The sequence below is a fragment of the Dermacentor variabilis genome, chromosome 1 (genome assembly GCF_050947875.1).
Source record: "Dermacentor variabilis isolate Ectoservices chromosome 1, ASM5094787v1, whole genome shotgun sequence".
NCBI lineage: Eukaryota > Metazoa > Arthropoda > Arachnida > Ixodida > Ixodidae > Dermacentor > Dermacentor variabilis.
In genome coordinates, this window is record NC_134568.1 from 125899525 (window position 1) to 125922996 (window position 23472).

At 49.9% G+C, this 23472-nt stretch overlaps 1 protein-coding gene across 1 annotated transcript in view; it reads right to left on the minus strand.

Moving 5' to 3' along the window:
* Positions 1-355: 355 nt before the first annotated feature.
* The window catches only part of LOC142584297 (uncharacterized), a 110926-nt gene continuing 87809 nt past the window's right edge, over positions 356-23472 (minus strand). Inside the window, exons 2-3 of the mRNA XM_075694477.1 lie at positions 12608-14975; positions 356-4572 (exon numbers count right to left, since the gene is read on the minus strand). Of these exons, the coding sequence (XP_075550592.1) occupies positions 752-4572; positions 12608-14975 (6189 nt within the window). The 3' untranslated portion in view covers positions 356-751. The remainder of the gene's footprint in view (positions 4573-12607; positions 14976-23472) is intronic.

Sequence of the window (23472 nt, forward strand, 5' to 3'; positions counted from 1 at the left end):
TTAATTATGACAACGTGGACTTCTTTAATGGGCACTCAAAGCACGGTACACAAGCTCCCCTCAAAATGCGACTTCCGCGGCCGGCAATCGAACCCGCGACCTCGTGCTCATCAGCGCAACGCCATAGCTACGGAGCCACCCTGGAGGGTAGGGCCTAGTAAGAGGGATTCTAACAGATTTCTTGAAAAAGAAAGCAGTCAGGCACATGGTGTGGGCGTATACTCAGTGACATGTGAGTGATATTACTAACGCGCCATTTGGGCGCTACTATTCATAAGAACTAGACTAAGCAACATAATAACGTTGCCATCGTGTCCATTTCTTTACAATAAATGCAGAACAGAACTGCCTGCTGTTGTATGTCTTTATTAAAGAAACTTAAATATAGCAACAAGGAAAAAATACAACCGCAAATGTCTCACTCACAAACAATGACAGAGTTATTAACAAAAATATACAATGGCATGTAAACATCAGGCTCCTCCAGCAGCAGGAATGATACAGGATATTTCCTTCAGTGCTCTTACATGTTTGATTTGGTCTCGCCGATGGCGCGGCATTCTTTCCATAAGTGATAGATGTGATTTTTCATCATGCTCTTGTTTTATAATGCTGAACTGCTTACAGCAACCGCTGGTAGTTGCAATTTTTTTCCTGTAAGTCAGTTCTCCAAACATGGTGGATGTACTATGCATACATAGTGCAATCAGGAGCAGTGCCGACATGGAGTGTAGAACACTCTGTCTTCGTCTCAACCTATGTTATTTCGAATTCTGATGGGGGCGTTGTGGAATTCGTGAAACGCTTTATGAGAAGGGAAGCGTATAGGTTGCTTCCCCTCTCCTGTGTCGCCAGGCCTGCCTCCAGGGACCGAAGGCCTCGACGTAGTCTGCGTGTCAGGAAAAAGGGCACCTCCAGGTCGTTGGCCTGGACCAGACGGCGTAGTTCCAGGCCTGGGGCGTTTCGAACCATAGCCTGGTTGTTCTGGGAAAGGTTCTGGTGCAGGGGGCTGTGGACCAGGACCTGGGCTAGGTCTCGGCCTTGGTGGCCTAGGTGATGGCTCTCCAGGTTCACCGAATAGGGCTGTTCCAGTTGGCCTTCTTGGTGGTACTTGAGGCCTGACGTCAGTTGGTCTCTGCGGTCTAACAGGTGGTGCTGGACCAGGCACTTGAGGTCGAGGTTGAGGCCTGGGCGGTGGTCTTGGTCTACCCTGTCCGTATCCTGGTGGTTCAGGGAATGGTTGTGGTACAGGCTGTGGTATTTCTGGCCGTGTTGGTTCAGGGACATTCGGAAGGGGAGGTGGAACAGGAGGAAGTGGTCCAGGTGGTAGTGGCCGTCCTCCTGTTGCTGGTGGCCTGGGTCTTGTAGGGCGCTTGCTACCATATCCTGGACTGTCGGGAAAGCCTGATGGTGGAGCCGGAGGTGAAGGACCTGGAGTGCTCGGCGTTACTGGCGGTCGAGGTGGCGGTGATGGCAGCGGTGGTCTTGGACTAGGTCGCGGTATGGTCGGTGGTGGTGCTGGAAAACTCGGTGTGATACCTGTGCCTCCGGGTCCTTGTGGTATTTGTGGTGACACTGGACGGGATGGCCTGTATGGGGGTGGTGTAACAAATCCTGGAGATGGTGGGATTGAGGGAACTTGAGGCCTTGGAGGTGATGGCGTAGGAGGAGGAACTGGAAATCGAGAAGGTCCGGGAGGTGGCCTTGGAGTTGGCGGCTGTGGCCTTGGGCTGGTTGGTCCAGGTGGTATATAAGCTGGTGGCCTAGGTGTTGGTACTGGTCGGGGTGGTGGAGGTGGTCGTGGTGCAGGGGGCAGAGGTGATGGAGGTCTTGGTGGTGGCGTTGGTCGAGGTCGCTGAGGTGGACGGGGTCCAGGGGGCACGGGTGATGGGGGTCTTGGTACTGGCACTGGCCGAGGAGGTGGAGGTGGCCGTGGTGCAGGAGGCAGAGGTGATGGAGGTCTCGGTACTGGTGCTGGCCGGGGTGGCGGAGGTGGCCGTGGTGCAGGGGACACTGGTGATGGAGGTTGTTGAGGTGGTAAATATGCTGGTGGCCTGGGTGAAGGAGGTCTTGTTGGTGGAGATGGGCGTGGTGGTGATGGCGGCCTTGGTACTGGACCAGGGGGTGTAGGAACGGGGCCAGGAGGTCTTGGGAGTTGCGGAGGACGGGGTTGAGCTGGAGGCACATATGCTGGGGGTCTGGGTGTAGGTCTTGGTTGTGCTGGTGGTCCTGGAGGTCTTGGAGATGGGAACGGCTGTGTGGGCGTTGGTGGCGATGGGATTCGCGGTGGTCCTGTCGGCCTTGCTGGACCAGGCTCAGGATATAAAGCAACACCAGGAGTTGGGCGGGGCCTACCTCCTACTTGTGGTCTGACAGGTTGCTGATGAAATTCATGAAATTTTGAATGGGGTATATCAAATGCAGAAGGCCTCTGCCCTGCTGGTCGTCCTGGTTGAGCTGGACGCGATGGGCCTGGCGGTGATGGTGGTCTTGGCTGAGGGAATTGCCCTGGAGTTGGGGGCGGGAAAGCTGGTGCAGATGGAGTGGCAGGTCTCGGAGGGGGTGGAGCAACTGGAGGTCGTGGAGGTGCTGGGGGTCTTGGAGGAGGCCCTGGTATTGGATAAGGTGTTGGACCAATGGGCCCTGGTGGTCTAGGCTGTGGGCCAGGTGATGGAGGTGCTGGGCGGCGACCTGGACCTGGAGGCGGTCGAGAGGGGGTTACGCCTTCAGGATACAAAACTCTCCCTGGAGGTGGCCTTGGACGTGGACGTCTTGCTCCATAACCAGGCGCCTCAGGGAAGTCCCCGGTACCTGGCCCAGGAGGCGGTGGTGTCACTAGTGGAGGGCCTCGCCCGGGTCCAGTTGGAACTTGAGGCCTTGGGAAGGTCGGAGTAGGAGGTGGCCTTGGTGATGGTACAGGAGTTGGTGAAGGAATAGGCCTTGGACCTGGTGGTGGTCTTGGCACGAAGGGGGGTCCTGGGGTTGGTCCTACCGGGGGCGGTGGTCCTGGAAATGGTTGCACAGGAGAAGGACCAGGATAAGGCCTGGGTGGTTGTGGTGTAGGGGTTGGTCGTATAGGAGGAGGGCCAGGATATGGTCTCGGTCCTAGTGGAGTGGGGCCAGGTCGCAGACCAGGAGCGGGTTGAGGTTGTGGAGGTGGTCGTGGTGCAGGAGGCGGCGGTGGTGGTACCAGAGGTCTAGGTGGAGGAGGAGGCCTTGGACTTGGAAACGGTTGTGGAAATCTTGGTGGTTGTTGGGGTCCAGGTATCTGTGGCCTTGGAACTGGTGGCGGTGCTGGAGAAACTGGTAGAGGAGGCTGTGGTGCTGGTCCACCTGTGGGGGGCGATGGCCTAGGTCTTGGTCTTGCAGGTCTACCACCATATGACGGTGCTTCAGGAAACAGGGCTATTCCAGGTGGTGGCCTCTGTGGTGCTGGTGGTGAAGGAAACGCAGGTTGTGGTCTTTGGGGAGGTGGCGGTAGTGGTGTTGGTGGTCTTGAAGGCGGGGGCCGAGTTCCAGGTCCAGAAGGTCGGCCTTGTGGACCAGGAGGGAATTGTGGCTGTGAAGGTCTTAGTGGTGGTGGAGGTGATGGTCGTGGAGCAGGGGGCCCTGGAAATCTTGGAGGTGATGGGACTTGTTGCGGTGGAGGTCCTGGAGGCCGAAACGGCGTCGAGGGTGGAGGTGAAGGTCTAGGTGGCGGCCCTTGCGGAAACACAGCGGCTCCTGCCGATGGAGGTGGGGGTCGAGGCCTCGGTGGCCGTGAAGGGTAACCACCAATACCAGGAACTTGCCCTGCTCCAGTACCAGGTTTCACAGGCTGAGCCAAGAATTCATGGAATTTGTGATGTGGAATGTCATGAACAGAAGGCTTTGGTCTTCCACCAGGCTGTGCAGGCCCTGATGGACGTGACACTGGTGGTCGAGGTACCTGCGGTGGTGAAGGCGGCCTCGGTATCTGGGGAGGAATTCCAGGAATGCCAGGTGTGCCAGGCGGTGGCTGTGGTCGTGGAGGGAAAGGTCCTGGCACTGGTCGGGGTGATGGCTGTGGTAGCCCTGGACCTGGAGGCGTTGGTCTTGGTGTTATTGGTCCCAGTGGAGGTGAGGGAGGTCTCGGAGAAGGCGGAGGTGGTGGTCTGCGTGGGGGAGTTGGTACACCAGGCTCGCCAAATATGGCTGTCCCCCTTGACGGTGGAGGAGGTGGTCGTTTCCTGGATGGTTTTGAGGGATAGCCAGGAGTTTCTGGAAACTCATCCTCGTCTCTTGGTGGTCCTGGAAATGGTCCAGGTTGAAATGTCGGGGGTCCTGCTGGTCGAGGTGGTTGCGGCGGTCGTACTGTAGGTCCTGCAGTAGGTGGCCTTGGAGGGCCGCTTGGAATAGCGGGAAAAGGTCCTGGCCCCGGTTGTGGGAAAGGAGGAGGCCTTGGAGGAGCTGGCGATGGCCCTGGCCTTGGTGTAGGCCTCGGCACGCCTCCGGGAATTGGAGATATACCGGGAGATGGCGTGGGAAATGCTCCTGGTCCCGCTGGCGGTGGCCTTCTACCAGGCGCTGGTGGAGAAGGGAATCTTCCGGGACCTGAAACCGTACAATTGATGAATAATATGTAATGATTTTAATACTATTAACATTCTTAGGGTAGTTCACGTACTTTACAAGGTCTGTCTGCATGTATGTCTGTGTCATGTCAGATCATGAACAGCAGGTTGCCATTATCCCTCAAAAGAAAAGTGTATAACAGCTGTGTCTTACCAGTACTCACCTACGGGACAGAAACCTGGAGGCTTACGAAAAGGGTTCTACTTAAATTTAGGACGACGCAACGAGCTATGGAAAGAAGAATGATGGGCATAACGTTAAGGGATAAGAAAAGAGCAGATTGGGTGAGGGAACAAACGCGAGTTAATAACATCTTAGTTGAAATCAATAGAAAGAAATGGGGGGGGGCATGGGCATGTAATGAGGGGGGAAGATAACCGCTGGTCATTAAGGGTTACGGACTGGATTCCAAAAGAAGGGAAGCGTAGCAGGGCGTGGCAGAAAATTAGGCGGACGGATGAGATTAAGAAGTTTGCAGGGACAACATGGGCACAATTAGCACATGACCGGGGTAGTTGGAGAAGGATGGGAGAGGCTTTTGCCCTGCAGTGGGCGTAGCCAGGCTGATGATGATGTGTCTCTAACCGTTTTGCCGCTAACTTGCACCACTGGGTAGTCCATGATCTCCATGAGATCAAGGAGCTGGGTTGGAAAAGAATCGTCGCATTGACTAGGGTCATGGGTATGTGACAATCGGTATGTGCGGCTCATCAGTTAGGGCTCATTCACACCGGCGACTGACAATGTTCGCGCGACCAAGTTGGTCGCAAAGCGACCAGCGCAAATGGTCGAAAACCGTCGCTTTTCTCGAAAAGCGACCATCTTGGGTTAGTCGCTCACTGCGCGATTTCGCAGTCGGCCGACCGTGGTCGCAAAACTGATAAACCAATCAGCGGCGCACCGAAAGTGGTCTTCCACATGTCTACATCCGGCCTCCTCCCGCGTCGCGGCAAATTCCGCGTACATTCCGAGAGTTCTCGCTGAGAACGATAATCTCCGGGATTGCGACTTGCGGGTCGCGCTCAGCCGGGCTTGCCGGTGTGAACATCATTCGCCTTCGGTCGCAATTTGATCGCGAGTCGCAAATTGTCGCGCGACCTCCTCAAGTCGCCTGTGTGAATGAGCCATTAGTCCGTCTCGCGCCAGCTTGTGTTACTGGTATGTGCCACTGCCGTTTGTACTGCAGTTCAATGAATTTCACCCCAACTTCGATCACTAAGTATGTGAAGCTAGGCATGTGCCACGCTTCAATGAACCTCGTTGTTGTCCATTTCGGCCACTGGCTATGCGCAACTGGGTGTGTGCCGGTTTTCAATGACAAAAAAGCCATTTTAATTTGACTGGTGCTGGGCGGATTCGACCCCGCGTCATATATATTGAGACAATCTTGCCTGAATGTATATTCACATAGGTGGCACGCGGGGTCTTTGCTGCGGCGGCGTTAGATGATGCGGCGTGTTCAGAAGGAAACGCGAGAGAGCGGCTTGGCTGTTTTACGCACGCCTCATACATGACGCGTTTCGACGATTGCAATATGGTGTCTAGTTAGATAGTTTCAATGATAATCGCGTTAACGCCTACGTTCATCATGAGATGGGTCATGCCAGGTTTTTAATTTTGTTCAAGCACTTTACTTTTGGTTTGACTGCTATAAAAAGCTAAGGGAAGTGACTGGAACCTGTTGTAGCCAGTTATATATGCGACTTGACTGACTTGACTTGTCTGCACTTATAGCTTTATATTGGTTATCACCGATATTAAACTACGAATGTCTGTCAAAACGGAGGAAAAAAGTGAAAAGGATGATGGAACTGAAATTAATTTTTGTTCCTTGCTTTGAGCAGAGGAAAGAGAAAGCAGGTATCCAGGAAATTAAGCAAAGGATACTACACCAGAAGTCGGAATTTATCGTGCTTGCTAGCTCGTACGCCTAACTTAGAGAAAAACTGCCAAATTGCCTTTTTTGTTCTCCTAAATAGCTGCCGATTCCGCAATCACAGTATGACACCTCAATTCCTCGATCGTGCAGTCAATCATGGATTATGTTTTAATGTGAACGAATTCAAAAAGGACGCCAATTTTTTGGCGTAGGGTTCGTTTACAAGGGAACCTCTGTATGTCACGAAAATCGGGGGTGAAGGGTTACATGGAATCACTAATGCGTTGGCCGGTGCTGTACAGTCGAAGCTGCATTGTGATCCCCTTGTCGAAAGCTTTAGACGAGGGGATATCAGGGTCATTAAATGGATGACAGAGGGCGCTGCGCGCTAACGGAAGCTAGGAGGAGGAGGAGAAATAGACGGAAAGACAGGGAGGTTAGCCAATTCTCAGATCGGCTGGCTACCCTGTACTGGGGATGGAAACTAGGGTGCCTAGTATAGCGTGCAGGTACCCTAGTAGGCGCGACAGCACGGGACTAGGCGTGTTGTCCATTGTGCAATGCAGAGGAGCGCAGAGGGAAAACGGAAAGAATGATTTATGCGACGGGCGTCCGGCTTTAGCGAGACGCAGCCATTGTGCGCTTTGAGATTACGCGACCAGGATCACCGGCGCATGCGTCAGCGGCTCTAGACCACTACCTCCAATTTTTGTGACGAGCAGGCATAACTTGTAAACAAAACCTACCTTATACGCCAGGAAGCCGCGCTCCACATGGCGTGCATTTCAATAGGGCCACTTTAAAAGATCATATAATTGGTTATTTTTTGCGCCTTCAAGGAATTCTCACCAGATACTGTATAGTTACTTGGCCGGCATCTATCTGATAAAGCAAAAAAAAAAAAGCGGGATGCACTATTTTTGTGTCAGTACCCTTCCGGCATACCAGAAGACACATTTTCGGACCCCTGCTCTTTCTAATTTACATTAATGGCCTTCGTACAGACATTTATTATAATATTCGATTGTTAGCAGATGACTTCGTCCTTAATCGTCCGATAAGAAACACTTTCGACATTGACATGCTTCAAAATGACCTCAAACGTATTGAATCATGGTGTAATGAACGGCTAATGCCTTTTACACAAAAAAAGCATCACTGGTTTTCTTTCATCGTAGATGACATCACCAATCAGCGAAATACCTAAAATCAGCGAAATACCAGCGAAATATACGGCTCCGAAATGTCATCCGTTGAATCATGTAAATACCCCGGCATAACCATTTCAAACACACCAACTTGGTCACGTCATGTAATTAACATAGCCAATACCGCGAATCGCACCCTTGGTTTTCTTCGCCTGAACTTACGACTCGCTCCCCCACAAGTGTAGTTACTAACTTACATTAGATAGTGTCCGCATTAAGTTAGAATACTCATACTCTCTTTGGGATCCTTATCAACTTAACCTATCTAATACACTTGAATCAGTTCAGAATCATGAAGTCTGCTTTATTTATTCTGAATACTCTTACCATGCCAGCGTTTCCGAACTTAAAACCCGTGCCGCTCTTACTAATCTAGAATCACAACGTCATATCTCTATAGTGTATCTTTTTCATAAATGTTGTCACATGTCAATTAAAATTTCAGTCATATTGCCAGCTCATGGCTAGTCCAGCCGTGTAAACCATATTAAAACAGTACATACTCTCGCGGCACGGACTATACCGTCCACCTACGCCCGTATTTTGTGACAACAGCAAAGAAATGGAACGGTCTGCCTGCCGACGCCGTCCACCACTCCGACCTATATCATTCAAAGAATGTTCTACAGTCACTGCTCAGCCCATCCCTCACGTAATACTCCTCTCTGGGGCCTTTGAGGTACAATGAAGGAATAAACGAATAATTGCTAACTAAATTCTAATGACGCCAAAAACGTATTCACAAAATCTGCAGAAGCCGCGGCGGCCGCATTTCGATGGAGGCGAAATGAAAAAAAAAATCTCGTTTGCTAGATTTACCAGTATGTGCACCTTAACCCTAGAGGGGAAAAATTATTCTGGATTCCCCCTCTACGGTGTGCCTCATAATCGGATTGCGTTTTCGGCACGTAAAATCCCAGAATATACTTTTAGAAACTTTTGTTTAGAAACTCAGCAGGAAGCGAGTACACTTTGTATATATATATATATATATATATATATATATATATATATATATATATATATATATATATGGCGAGGTCCCTATAAAGTCTGCGGTAAAGTTCTAAAGCCTGCAGTGAATTGCAAACATTGTAATGAACTTTGCAAGAGCTGCAGCGGAATGCCTTCTCAGTGCGTCTAATGGTTGTCATGTAAACTTGTGCAGACTTGAGCGACCTATGTGAAAGCTCCAGTATCAGCGAAACATTGCATATGAAAATATGCACGGGCCTTTGCGGATTCGCTTTTGCGTAATGCTCTTATTGATGTATGGCTACTAGAAGATTTCATACAAATCTACTGGAATTTCTTGAGGACGCAGTAACTTGGCAAATTCTAGTGAGATGCAACAGATTTGGTATGAGAAATTGGGTGGCATGGATTCCGTGTAGCGGCATGTCATCCGCGAGTGACAGGGTGTGCTGAAGGAAACTCACATCCCACCGCAACGGTGAGCAGAATGTTGTACTGTAATGGGAGAAGAAACTGGTCTATGAATTCAAGCAGAACTGCGGTAAAACGGGACATAAAGGGCAGTTGACTGGTAGGACACCACAATTTGGTGTGATTTGACCTTTATGATCTACGGAAAGCTAGAATACTTGTCATAATAATAAAGCCGCGCGTATGCCTTCCTCGTGTCGCCAAGGCGACTGTGTAAAGGAGGTTCACTGGAAAAAGACACATTGATACTGTGCATGGCTGCTTGTATAACGTATAGCGTCGGTACTTTCCGTCCACTTCGGTCAGAGAAAGGTGCGCATCTCAGAAATCGGCCGAGAATTCGACCATTTCCGGACGTCAACAGCCTGCGTCTCTAGTGGTCGCGAGCTGCGAACAAACGTGTTTACTACGAGAGTGTCTCACTTTTTCGAGCCTCTCAGACAACGAAGCGTGAAAGCCCCAATGGAACTTATTGTACACGCCCGTACCCCGCTATATGCGCATGAGAGGAACCGTTTCTTGCGGCGAACGAACTCTTCTAAACTGCATGCGTTTTTTTTTTGAAGTTTAGGAGTAATTGGAAATCGCCAAGTTTAAAGGCATTCTTTCGGATGGAATGAAAACTATTTGTGAAGAATATACTGCATAAAACAGAGGCGCTTGTCTCGCATGAAAATGAAGTGTTTACAGTGTCGCTGTTTTTGCAAGTTGCTAAGTCAAGCGCTATGTTATGATTACGGTTACGCGATTTCGTTTCTCCTTTTCTTTCTTTTTTCTTTTTCTAAAGCTCTGCGCAATCTTGAAGGTTTTTGTTTCCAGAATATATCTTTCCAGATTAGCTTTCGCCAGTTTATTTCGGTCGATAACTTTATTGCGTAGAGCTTACCGGTTTGTTTATTAGATGAATATCTGGCTGACTAATTTTGATGACGCTGTGGCACGCCGCATAGCTGCAGATGCTGTTGTTCAGCATAAGCGCATCCAATACACAGAATACCAGTTTCATATTTAATAAAAGTTTAACGAGGTCACAGTGGTGGTATGGCTCTACAAGATGTAAGGGTAAGCGCATTTGAGATTCGAACACGAATAAATCCTTTATTGGTAACATATAATACGTGCAGACCTGCGACGACAGAAAAAAGAAAGGACTAGATAGCTACCACCAGGTCTTACCACCAGGCTCGTAAGACCTGGTGGTCTTACGAGCCATCGTAGAAGAAGGAACTTTGAATATTCAAGGACGCAAATAAGAAAAATACGGAAATAAGATGAGAATATGACACGTTCTTTGCTTCCGAGCGCACAATATGTTCCCAGCTGCGTGCCCACTTAAGGTCTTATAGCTCTCGGGTGAGCTTGCGTCCACTGGACCTCTGCGGTTAAAACCAAATAGTGGACCAAAAGTCAGCATACGTTTTTCGTTCTTGCATTTAAAAAAAGCCTTGGAGGACGCTTAAGCTTCGCCTTCAAGAGTGGAACGCGATAGCGCTATCGGGCCCCTGTTGATGCCGACACAGACACCGGATGTTCTATGACACGGGGCCTGATAGAAAACAATGGTGGGTCGATCCCGGCAGAAGTCCGACGAAGGGCAATGGCTCATACCCCCGTAAGCAAGGAAAAAAAGGTTTGTGTTTGTTTCCGTGTGAAAAAAAATGTTTTCTCGTATATTAAAATTATTTTCTCGCATACTCAAGTTAAAATCCGACACTATCATGGCTGTAGGCTGTGTGTAAGTCAGATTGTATCACTACCGAGCCGTTCTCTGCCGCCCTCGGATACGCTTCACTTCCCTCGGAACCCATTCTGTAATTATAATATAGACCACCGGTTATCTGCCCTACACATTACATGTCCTGTCCAGCTCCATTTCTTTTTAATCTCTGCTACAATGTCGGCTGCTCTCTAATCCACACCGCTGTCTTCCTGTCGTAACGTTACGCCTAACATTTTTCGTTCCTTCGCTCGGTGCGCGGTCCTTAGCTTCTTCTCAAGCTTCTTTTTTAACCTCCAAGTTTCTTCCTCATATGTTAGTACCAGTAGAATACACTACTTTTCTTTTGAAAGAAAAGCGGTAAGCTGCCGGTCAAGACTTGGTGATGCCGACCGTATGGGCTCCAAGGGATTTTTATTCTCCTGCACGTTTTATTTTCATGATCCAGGTTTCCTGTGATTAATTGGCCTAGATAAACGTAGCCTTGCACACAATATAGAGGCTGACTGCTAATCACAAATTATCATGCTCTTTCTAGGATATTGAACATTACCGTAGTCTTCTGCATGTTATTTTTCAGACTTACTATTGATACTATTCCGGCTAAGCTCCTTAATTTGTTGGAAGTCATTTCCAGTGTTGCTGAATATGGCAATATAGTCTGCAAACCTCCGATCGCTGAAATGCTCCCCGCTGCTCCTCACACTTAGCTCCCAGTCTAAGTGCTCGAAGGCGTGTTCTAAGCATGCAGTGAATATCATAGGAGAGATCGTGTCTCCTTGCCTGGCCCCCTACTTCGCAATTTTTGCGCTAATCCTGTGGAGGAGTAGGGTAGCTTTGTAATCTTTATATAGATATTTGCTAAGACATTTACATATGCTTAATGCATTTCTTGATTACGCAGTGCCTCCATAACTGGCGGTACCTCTGCTGAATAGAATACCTTGTCCTAATATGTGCAAGCCAATAAAGGTTGGTTATTCGCCGCAGATTTCGCAATTACTTGATTGACGGCACCAATTTAATCAGTTGTTGAATATCCTTTTCTAAAGCCAGCCAATTATCGCGGTTGACTGAAGTAGGACGTCGCCCTGATTCTATTAAAGATCACCTTGGTGAACAATTTGTACATTACCGAAAACAAGCTAGTCGGCCTATAATTATTCAATTTCTTTAACGTTGCCCTTTTAGAAATCCCTTTTAAAATAGGAATTCATATTGTTCTATTCTTACTGCAGCATGCTTCGTTTTGTTGTAATCGTTGGGGCATGGATGACGCACGCACGAAAATTTGCCCTTCGTAATCGGGACCGTGCTTTTATCGCTAGTCATTGTCTTGTATTTTTCTCTTTGACAACATTACAATAGACCTCATACCAATATCTTTGCCTACAGATGCACAGAGAAATGCTCGGCTGGTGATGCAACACATTTGTACTCTCATTAGGTGACTGGAATATTTCTAGCAGCTCCTATCCTGAAAAAAATAATTCACGAAGGCTAGTAGTTCTCATTTTTGAATAATCTTTCAGTTAATTTACAAGATAGCATTACATTTTTCTATCATTACTGCGAATCAAAGCGATGTCGAATGCTCGCGGCTTCATGTGGCTATTCATGGCTAACGGCTTATGACTGCACAGAGCAGAATGGTCTCACTTAAACTTGGAACTTGTAAAGTTGGAACAGTGAGTTTTCTTTCACCTTTTTCAATTTTTGACTTGCGTTATGCTAGCGCTACAGAAACACCAAAGAATGCTTTACCTGGTGGCGGCCTTTCAGGCAGCCTTCCCTCTGGATAAAGTGCTACTCCCGGCGGTGGCCTAGGACGCGGTCTCGCTGGTCTTGAGGGGTAACCGGGGGTTTCCGGAAATTCAGGAGGGGAGGGTGGTGGACCAGCAGGAGGAGGTTGCCGAGGTGGTGGCGGTGGTCCCCTTGGCGGCGGTGGTGGGGCAGGGAATCCCGGTGGTGCCGGTGGCCTTGGCGGGCGGCCGGGCCCTGGCGGTGGAGCTCCTGGTCTGGGTGGAGCTGGTATTGGGAAACTTGGCGGTGATGGAGGCCTCAGAGGACGACCGGGCCCTGGTGGCGGAGGACCTGGTGGTGGTGGCCCGAAAGGAGGACCACTTGGTCTTGGTGGTGCTGGTATTGGATAGCTTGGAGGTGGCCGTGGTGGACGGCCAGGCCCCGATGGTGGACCGCCTGGCCTTGGTGGTGTGGGCAAGGGATATCCTGGTGGGGACGGCGGCCTCAGGGGACGGCCGGGTCCTGGAGGAGGAGGACCCAGAGGAGGCGGTCCTGGTGGAGGTGGTCCCACTGGAGGACCGCTCGGTCTTGGTGGCGCTGGTATCGGGTAGCTCGGAGGAGGCCGTGGCCGTGGTGGGCGACCAGGCCCTGGTGGAGGACCACTTGGTCTTGGAGGAGCTGGTGCGGGGAAGCCTGGTGGAGACGGCGGCCTCAGTGGAGGCCCCGGCGTAGGAGGTCTTGGTGGAGGAGGGCCCGGCGGAGGAGCGCCCGGTCTTGGTGGAGCTGGTATGGGAAAGGTTGGCGGTGAAGGGGGGATGAACGGTCCTCCCGGTGTTGGTGAAGGTGGTCCTGGCGGCCTCTGTCCTGGTACCCCAGCCCCAGGGAATAGCGCACCTCCTGGTCTTGGCGCTTTGGGTCCTGTGACAAGGAACTCGTGGAACTTGTGATGTGGTATGTCAGAAGGCTTTCGTCCACCAGTGACTGGCCCACGTGGTGGAGATGGAGGTCTGGCTGTCCCAGGGGGAGCAGGAATACCAGGTGTCGTTGGCCTCGGAGGCCCCGGCGCTGAGGGACCTATGCCTGGCTGAAAGAAGCCTGGTGGTGGCGACGGAGCCGGCAGTCGAGGAGGCGCTGGGGGTCGCGGTGTCCCCGGAATTGGAAAGCCACCCGGCCTAGGAGGCTGAGGAGGTGAAGGCGGGGGTCTTCCTTCAGGGAATAGAGCCACTCCGCGAGGAGGAGTGGGCAGAGGACCAGGAGGTCTGGGAAAAGGGTATGGGGACGGTGCCTGAGGGCGGGGCAAGGATGGAGGTCTTGGAGGTGCAGGGGCGGGTGGAGGGCCTGCTGGGAACCTTGGCGGCTGGGGCAAGGGCCCGATACCAGCTCCTGGACCCGGAGGAGAGGGAGGAGGGCGCCTCGGTGGCCCATATCCAAAACCTTCCCCTGGTGGGCCAGGAGTTACAGATGGTTCTCCCGGACGGGGCTTCGCCACTCCGGTTTGCACATCGAATGAAATACCACCCGCGCCTGACGGTGGCCTAGCAAACGGCGGAGGGGGCGCTGGAGGAAAACGGCTGATGCTGGGAGCTGGCGGCCTAGGAGCTGGCGGCCTAGGAGCCGGTGGCCTTGGAGCCGGAGGCCTTGAAATAGGCGGCCTGGGCGCGGGTGGTCCTGATGGGGGAAGCGGTGGTCGTGGCAACTGGGGTGTCTTATCCGCAGGAATGAGAACCCCAACAAATTTGGGCGGTGAGGGAGCAACTGGCTGTGGTGGAGGCCTTGGTCTTGGTGGTTGCCGTGGAGGAGCTGGTGGCAAGTCAATAGTGTTGATAGGATAGCCGCTGAATACTGGTGGCCTTTGAGGTAGGTCAGGTGGTTCATACTCTAGAACGGGACCAACAATTTCCGGCTCGAGCACGTTACTGGGCGGTAGAAGCGGTCCCTCAGGCCTTCCATACCCGCCTGTTCCTCGGGATGGCGAAGGAGGCTTCTGCGGCCCCTTGGGTGGCTCGAATGGTTCCCCGAACAAAGCAGTTCCCGGTGGCCTCCGCGGAGGGGTGGTCGGTCCAGGAGGAGCCACAGGCTGACCGGGTTGTCCTGGTGCGGGCCTTGACGGCGGCGGTGACGCGGCCCCGCCGCCCCCCGGTGGCCTTCCCTGCTGGAAAGGTCGAACTGGCTGATTATGAAACTCGTGAAAAGCCTCGTGTGATGGGAAAGGCCTGGCGACATTTGTTTGGGCTGCTTCCTCTAGGTCTTCGTATAAGCTTTCGACGAAGCGCGCCAGCCGTACCGTCACGTCTTCTTCTCTTCTTGCTTCGCCGTCATCATGCTGTGGCTCTGCCCCGACGGCGACCAAGAGGCAGACGAACAAAGCCACAGCAGAGGCATGTGGTATCTGAAACAGTTGTGAAAACAATAAATATTACCTGTTTGCTATGCTATTGTGTGCAAACGAATGACATTTTCAGTGGCAGCTGAGGAACTTGTTATTGCTGGCCACGAACGCCCTTGTAACTGAAAGTTCTGTGCAATGCAGTGGCACGCTTATTAGCTGCTGTTAATTACAACAGAACGGCGTCCAGGCGTTCGTCGCACCTACTCAGGGGGATATCTGTTTCGTGCATGCCTGCATCCTGTACCTTAGTTTTGTTATATGAAAGTTTTGTTATATGTGAACTTGAGCTATTTCGAGACAATTTGCATTAAGAAAGACCGCCCCAACCTTTAAGATGATTTGCTTTAGACCAAGTGGAAATGCAAAACCTTACCATTGCCAAAGATATTATTGCAGTGAAAAGCGTAAGAGTGAATATTTTCATACAGCACGACATCTCACATAAAGAAAATTCACATGTGCAGAGAATATTCCACGCTGCATCAATGCCAGCATGCGTAGTAAAGGACTCTGTACAGGAAGTACAAGAACAACTGATAAGCGTGTCCCAATAACTTAAACTGACGGAAATCATGACACATCTCGCCTCCGGATTCACTCAGCCATGAGACGAAACAAGATGTCCTGCGATTTCGCGTAACCCTTAAAAGCAGAATTGTTTTGGAAGTTCGTTCGGGGAAGGGATCCATCAGTTAATTAAATACGTGCCACTTTATTCCTGTCCTAGACAAAGGGATTATGTTGCACGTTTGTATACGCCGATGAAGGATTTGCAGTCGGCGAAAAAAAGAAGTTACCTTTCCCAGCCTTGATGCCAAGTCTCAATATTAATGGTACACTGCACCGTTCTCGCGCCCAAACGAAGGTTGTTATGCATATCACTTCCTGCCTGCCTCTGAGCGACCGAACTGAGCCGTTTTTCCGACGGCGCGTACGACCAACTTTTGATCCCGGGTGTATTTTCAACATATATATACTGAAGACTTTTTTGCTCGACTTTGCTTGCCGGTGGTTACTGCTTGAATCAGCCGGGTTGTTGTAAATGGTATGAACGCTCTGAAATTCCTCCTGTCCCTACTGCATTACAAGGAAATCCCTTACTTCCATGGTTATGTAATAGTACATAGCTGTCCAGCAGTCAGTGCTGCTATACGTGGACTCGGCACTATATTATTAGGTGTAGTGTGCCGACCTCACAGGCTATAAGCTGATCAATTAGTCGGGATCGACACGATAGACCGCTTTGCATTCTCATCCTGAAAGCGTTCGCACCGTAATTGGTCTCATGACATTAACGGATGAGAGGCCGCGTCCGTTATTTTACTTTCCTGCAAAAAGGATACCTCTTTTCGTCTGCTCCAATATCACCGACGCACCGTCGGCTTTAATGGTCGTCGGGACGCGCCGCGGTACAGAACTGATTGCCACTCGATTTCGCGCACAGGTTCAAAGAGAATGAGACTGTCTGTTGAGCGCCCACATAACTGCCAGGCGCAGCCGCCATATTCGTAATCGCACCGGCGATTCGTGGGGCCGCGCATCAATTCATCTGCGACCTTCGCGGTCGTCCGTGCGTGCTGCCTCGTGCTTTTCTTCCTTGCCCCTTTCTCTCTCTCTCTCATAAGCACAGCGCATCACAGACAGCGCACCGCGCTTTGGCAGAAGGATCGCGGCCAGGCCAGGGATAATTATCGGGCCATGCGCGCGAGTCGGTCGCTGCGGGCGGCGCTGGGCGCCATAGGTCGCGCCGCCCAGCGCAGCAGGTTCGCCGTCGTCTCAACCTTGAAGCTCGCGCATCGAGCGCGTTCCCAATAATCTTGGCCGAATCTCGGCCAGTTCGTCGTTGACTGCACCGGACCAGACGGCAGCGGTATCCCACGCGCGGCTGCCGGCGCTTCGCGACGCCGGCTGCAGCGTTGCCTGTGAATGGACAGGGCCGCATCCGGCGCCGCGGCCGGGTCCTTCACGCAGCAGGTGTCGCCGCGGGCCGAGATGCGCGCAGAGCGGGCGAGGACGCGTCGTGCCACCGGTGCTCGGCCGCGTCGCAGCGGAGTCGCGAGAGCGCCCTTGTGTCTTTGGGGCAAAGGAAGAGACAACCTGCCTGTCCAAGGTCCTTGGACTCTCACATGCCCCCTTTCTATCTACCTTCCGGTCAAGAAAAATTGCCAGCCTCTTCGCGCCTGCTTGGACAGCGGCGCGAGAAAGAGCCTTGGCGTTGCAAGCGCGCTGCGCATGCGCAGTCACGGAGGCTTATGACACTATATCGTGACTTCCACGCGGCCATTGCCGAGTGCACAGTCCTTTGAATTTTAACGGCTTATTAAGGTGCGTCTGTCGCTGCCCCCCCCCCCCCCCTCGAGTTGCGTGGGTGGTGCTGTGCGCGTATTGGCACTAAGCAGACGCATTGAATTTCCGAGGACATAACGATGAAACAACTTACACCCACAGATCTTGGCCCAAACGTGTGAATTTGATATTTGAATAATTTTCGCATATGTCTACTGTAAGCCTTTTAATGCCGTTTATTACGGCTTCGCGATATATTTTCTCCTCAATCTTTATTTTGCGTTCCATATGAGTAGGTAACGAGGACAAGGATGTAGATACGCAGTCACGCTCTTCTGGATTGAAGAAACACCAAAATGTTATTTCATATGAGATACGCACGAGCGCCTGTACGCGTGATAAATCCCCCCTCGATATCTCGCGGAAGCAGAAGCGCGTATTAATTTAAAGGTGGAGAAAGAAGTACGAAGCGATCAAGGAGGTTTACGCAATGACAGAAAAAGCGTCGGAAGACTTGCGGTAACTTTTGACATTCAGCGTCAATGGCGCCGTCCAGCGTAGAGTGGGAGGGAAGCATTTATTCAGTCTCAAGGAAAAGAATGCCATTACAGCGCGACGCGAACAGCTCATCTTACTTCGGTGCGCGCTATGCGGCGCTTTTGCTTTCTCATTATGTGAGGAAATTTTTTTCTTCACTTTGCGTATTCAAGCGCTCAGTATTTAAATGGCCTATTTAGTTTTCTTTGTTTCTTTATGTATGCAAATATTGTTCCTAGTACTGGACAAATGAATACCTTCTTCCGCAAGCAGGATAGGCGAAATTGGACGTGGAGGAGCCCGAACGGCGAGACTAGAAATGAAATAGACTTCATACTCTGCGCTAACCCTGGCATCATACAAGATGTGGACGTGCTCAGCAAGGTGCGCTGCAGTGACCATAGGATGGTAAGAACTCGAATTAGCCCAGACCTAAGGAGGGAACGGAAGAAACTGGTACATAAGAAGCCGATCAATGAGTTAGCGGTAAGAGGGAAAATAGAGGAATTCCAGATCAAGCTACAGAACAGGTATTCGGCTTTAACCCAGGAAGAGGATCTTAGTGTTGAAGCAATGAACGACAATCTTGTGGGCCACATTTAAGGAGTGTGCAATAGAAGTCGGTGGTAACTCCGTTAGACAGGATACCAGTAAGCTATCGCAGGAGACGAAAGATCTGATCAAGAAACGCCAATGTATGAAAGCCTCTAACCCTACAGCTAGATAGAACCGGCAGAACTTTCGAAGTTAATCAACAAGCGTAAGACAGCTGACATAAGGAAGTATAATATGGATAGAATTGAACATGCTCTCAGGAACGGAGGAAACCTAAAAGCAGTGAAGAAGAAACTAGGAATTAGCAAGAATCAGATGTATGCGTTAAGAGACAAAGCCGGCAATATCATTACTAACATGGATGAGATAGTTCAAGTGGCTGAGGAGTTCTATAGAGATTTATACAGTACCAGTGGCATCCACGACGATAATGGAAGAGAGAATAGTCTCGAGGAATTCGAATTCCCACAGGTAACGCCGGAAGAAGTAAAGAAAGCATTGGGAGCTATGCAAAGGGGGAAGGAAGATGGGGAGGATCAGGTAACAGCAGATTTGTTGAAGGATGGTGGGCAGATTGTTCTAGAGAAACTGGCCACCCTGTATACGCAATGCCTCATGACTTCCAGCGTACCGGAATCTTGGAAAAACGCTAACATAATCCTAATCCATAAGAAAGCGGACGTCAAAGACTTGAAAAATTATAGACCGGTCAGCTTACTATCAGTTGCCTACAAAGTATTTACTAAGGTAATCTCAAATAGAATCAGGAACACTTTAGACTTCTGTCAACCAAAGGACCAGGCAGGATTCCGTAAAGGCTACTCAACAATAGACCATATTCACACTATGAATCAGGTGATAGAGAAATGTGCGGAATATAACCAACCCTTAGATATAGCTTTCATTGATTACAAGAAAACGTTTGATTCTGTCGAAACCTCAGCAGTCATGGAGGCATTACGGAATCAGGGTGTAAACAAGCCGTATGTAAAAATACTGAAAGATATCAACAGCGGCTCCACAGCCACCGTAGTCCTCCATAAAGAAAGCAACAAAATCCCAATAAAGAAAGGCGTCAGGCAGGGAGATACGATCTCTCCAATGCTATTCACAGCGTGTTTACAGGAGGTATTCAGAGAACTGGATTGGGAAGAATTGGGGATAAGAGTTAATGGAGAATACCTTAGTAACTTGCGATTCGCTGATGATATTACCTTGCTTAGTAACTCAGGGGACCAACTGCAATGCATGCTCACTGACCTGGAGAGGCAAAGCAGAAGGGTGGGTCTAAAAATTAATCTGCAGAAAACTAAAGTAATGTTTAACAGTCTCGGAACAGAACAGCAGTTTACGATAGGTAGCGAGGCACTGGAAGTGGTAAGGGAATACATCTACTTAGGGCAGGTAGTGACGGCGGATCCAGATCATGAGACGGAAATAATCCGAAGAATAAGAATGGGCTGGGGTGCGTTTGGCAGGCATTCTGAGATCATGGACAGCAAGTTGCCATTATCCCTCAAGAGAAAAGTGTATAATAGCTGCGTCTTACCAGTACTCACTTACGGGGCAGAAACCTGGAGGGTTACGAAAAGGGTTCTACTTAAATTGAGGATGACGCAACGAGATATGGAAAGAAGAATGATGGGTGTAACGTTAAGGGATAAGAAAAGAGCAGATTGGGTGAGGGAACAAACGCGAGTTAATGACATCTTAGTTGAAATCAAGAAAAAAAAATGGGCATGGGCAGGACATGTAATGTGGAGGGAAGATAACCGATCGTCATTAAGGATTACGGACTGGATTCCAAGGGAAGAGAAGCGTAGCAGGGGGTGGCAGAAAGTTAGGTGGGCAGATGAGATTAAGAAGTTTGCAGGGACTACATGGCCACATTTAGTACATGACCGGGGTTGTTGGAGAAGTATGGGAGAGGCCTTTGCCCTGCAGTGGGCGTAACCAGGCTGACGATGATTATGATGACTGGACAGAAGCTCACCACACATTCTCTTTAGCTGCGTTCTCAAAAAAAAAAGAAAAAAAAAATATTGAAGGGGTTTCGAGAACCCGGTTATGAAAGGGAGCGTCGGTGAAGCAAGGAAGGAAGACTGTGATTATTTTTTTTTTACGTAATTTGTCAATTACTATGTCACCTATGCATTTAAACATCACGAAACCCCAATGAAGGCAATGTCGGGTGAAGACTCTACTTGACCAACGGCTTTGTCGTGTGAATAACTGGAGTTCCTATACCTGTTTTGGGAGATGCGTGCACACCTTTCTTGCTCTGGATGAGAAAGTAATGCTTATGACCTGTGGCCTGCGGTTTAGCTACTACGAGACGATGTTAAAGCGGCACTAAAGAGAAAAATGATTTCTTCTGGATTAGTAAATTACCGTTGTACAATATCAGAAACGCCACTCCTTATCGCGAGGAGACGATTAGCAAGCCATAAAGGGCGCAAAAAGAAAACACGGGTGGCGCCGTCACCCTGAAGTTCCCGCACCAGTTCGGCGTGAGATCGTGGATTTTGACGGCATCTGCTAGGGCCTAGCTAATGGTTTTTCGGTAAACATCGGCTATACGTTAGGTTCTAAAGGACCCAAAGACTGAATATGGCAAGCGTCGGTAAGATTTACTGAGCCAACGCTGGCCCAAGTACGAAAAAAGATGGTCTGGAATCAGTGACGTCATACTGACGTACAAGCGTTGAAGTTTCGGCGCGAAATAATAAAAAAAAAAGAACTTTGAACTTTATTTTCTCTTTTAATAATCATCTTACTGTCGTAAACTTAACGGCAATAGAGCTTTTGAAGAATTCTTTATCAATCTAAACCGATTTCGTGTTTCACTTTACTGTCCCGTTAATTGCACGATAACGAGCTCGTACATTTCGTAAATCTCAAGAGAGTTCGTTTAGCGGTCATAAAACAAAATAACACAAGTAACTCAGAAAAAAAAAAGAAAACTTGTCAATATGGATGCCTGCTATCCGCGTAATAAGGCCAGCGTATAAATGATGATGTGGCTTCGGAAGTAGGGAAGATCCAGCGATTTCGGCTGACCATTTCTTATTTTAATTTCCGAATAGCTTCGCAACCTGCTGCGGGTCAGGAGGCCACCATGGCTTGCTGGCTTCGCCCATATATTTTTCGCGCTTTTCTTTTCCTTCTCTCTTCCCGGTGCTTTTCGACAAGTGTGTCAATACACCGGCGTTTTTAAGGAGCGTCCAGCCCGGCATCCGAGGAGCGTGACTCATTTCGTTCTGCCAGCTCTCCCGCTGCTGTCGTGCCTCCGTCCTCTAGCACGGTGGCGCAAGCGGTGCCCCGCCACGTATCGTTTTCTCCCGCGTGTAATAACGTGCAGCGACCTTTCGCCTTCCGGATGAGCACGCGAAGGCAACGGCGTTTCTTCACTTTGCTTAAGGCTTCGCTGTCAAGCCGTGGCAGGCCAGAAAACTGGTTTACCCATTTACCCACTTACGTCCCCGCCACTCCCCCCCCCCCCCCCCCTACCTTCTCCGCTTTCTCTGGCTTGCTCGCATCAGCGGTCACTCCTCAAAGCATTGCCCCCTCCCAACTGTTCTTTCTTACCTTGTCCTACCCTCACTCCGGCTCCTGCTCTGCCCTCACCACTTTTGACGGGATAACGGCTCGCTCGTACGCTGCCTCAAAAAGAAAACCCAACGCTTTGCAACGTTCTTGTTCGCACACGCGTTTACTGTCACACTTTCCGTTGCAAACGCCAGACCAAAATAGCACCCGGTTCCACTGCAACGCTCTGTTCTCTGCGCACATATTCTTCGGCCTTATTCTCGGATCGCGCCGTGTCAACACGAGAGAGTAAGGTTCGCGATATTTTTCCGTTCTCGTCCTTCTGGTCGAGTCGGTTCTTGTTATTCCTGCGTGGTTAGCGGCGGCACGCTATTAGTAGTGCAGCTTGTGCATCTTCCCTCACCATTAAGGGCAGATCGCCATGTAGCACTCTCTCTCTCTCTCCCCCCCCTTTTTTTATCGTCGTACTACTTCTGTGAATCTTTTTCGTAACCTAGTGTGGCTTTAATGGTGCAACTCAATTCTTTAGCAGTTTTAGGCATGCTCTAGCCGTTAGCAAAGTTGGACACTGCATCTAAGAACAAATTATTTGCTTTAGTGATCTTAAATGCCTCTTCTTCTTCTTCTTCTTATTATTATTATTACTATTTGTTTTTAAAACATGTATACACTAGACGGGAAGAATAAAGCAAGGAATAGACGTGCAGCTGCCACCGGAAGGGGCACATCGCCTGCCTGCCCTTCAGGAAGGAGGAGACGGAAGCATAGAAATGGAAGTTAGGAAAGAGGGTAGGAAAGAGGAAAGAAAGAGCAAGATGAGAAATCTCAAAAATGAAGCAGCACACACACAGCACGGCTCGCACACAGCACAGGTCGCACACAGTCGGGCCGGTCACTGCAGGTCACGCTACTAAAGAATGTTAAAATAGAATAGCGTCTGAAGTAATGCCATTTGAAAAATAGATATGAGCTACAAACGTGTACCTAAATTAGTTACGTCTAGAAAAGCAAGGAGAGCGCAATGAGCCTGATCGCGTCGAGACGCACAATCACCGGGGCAGAAACATTCGCCGAGTGTCGTACACCGCAGGCCACGGAGGTGACAGTCCTTCACTAGCGACATGCGCTGCGCACTGAAAGCGGGACATTCCAATATCAGGTGCTGACTTGTCTCGCAGCAACCGCAAGACGTACACGGTGGACTCGCAACACGTCCTTGTCGGACTCTAAAGATAAAAACACGTTTGAGCTGTATTAGAAAATTACCTTCTACAAAACCGAGAGAGAGAGAGAGAGAGAGAGAGAGAGAGAGAGAGAAAGGAAGCTAATCTTGCCGTGAAGAGGCTTAGTAAGCCAGAAAGGACGCAAAAACAAAAGACGTGTGGCGACGCCGCCTTGAAGTTCTCGCACTAGCTAGCTGCGACGTCATAGATTTAGACGGCGTCTGCTCAGGCCTAGTTAATATTTTATCTGTAAAGATAGATTGAATTACATTCTCAAATAACAAAAAAATGAACTTAGCAAGTTTCGCAGGGCTTTTACAAAGCCATATAAATTGGAAAAAAGAATT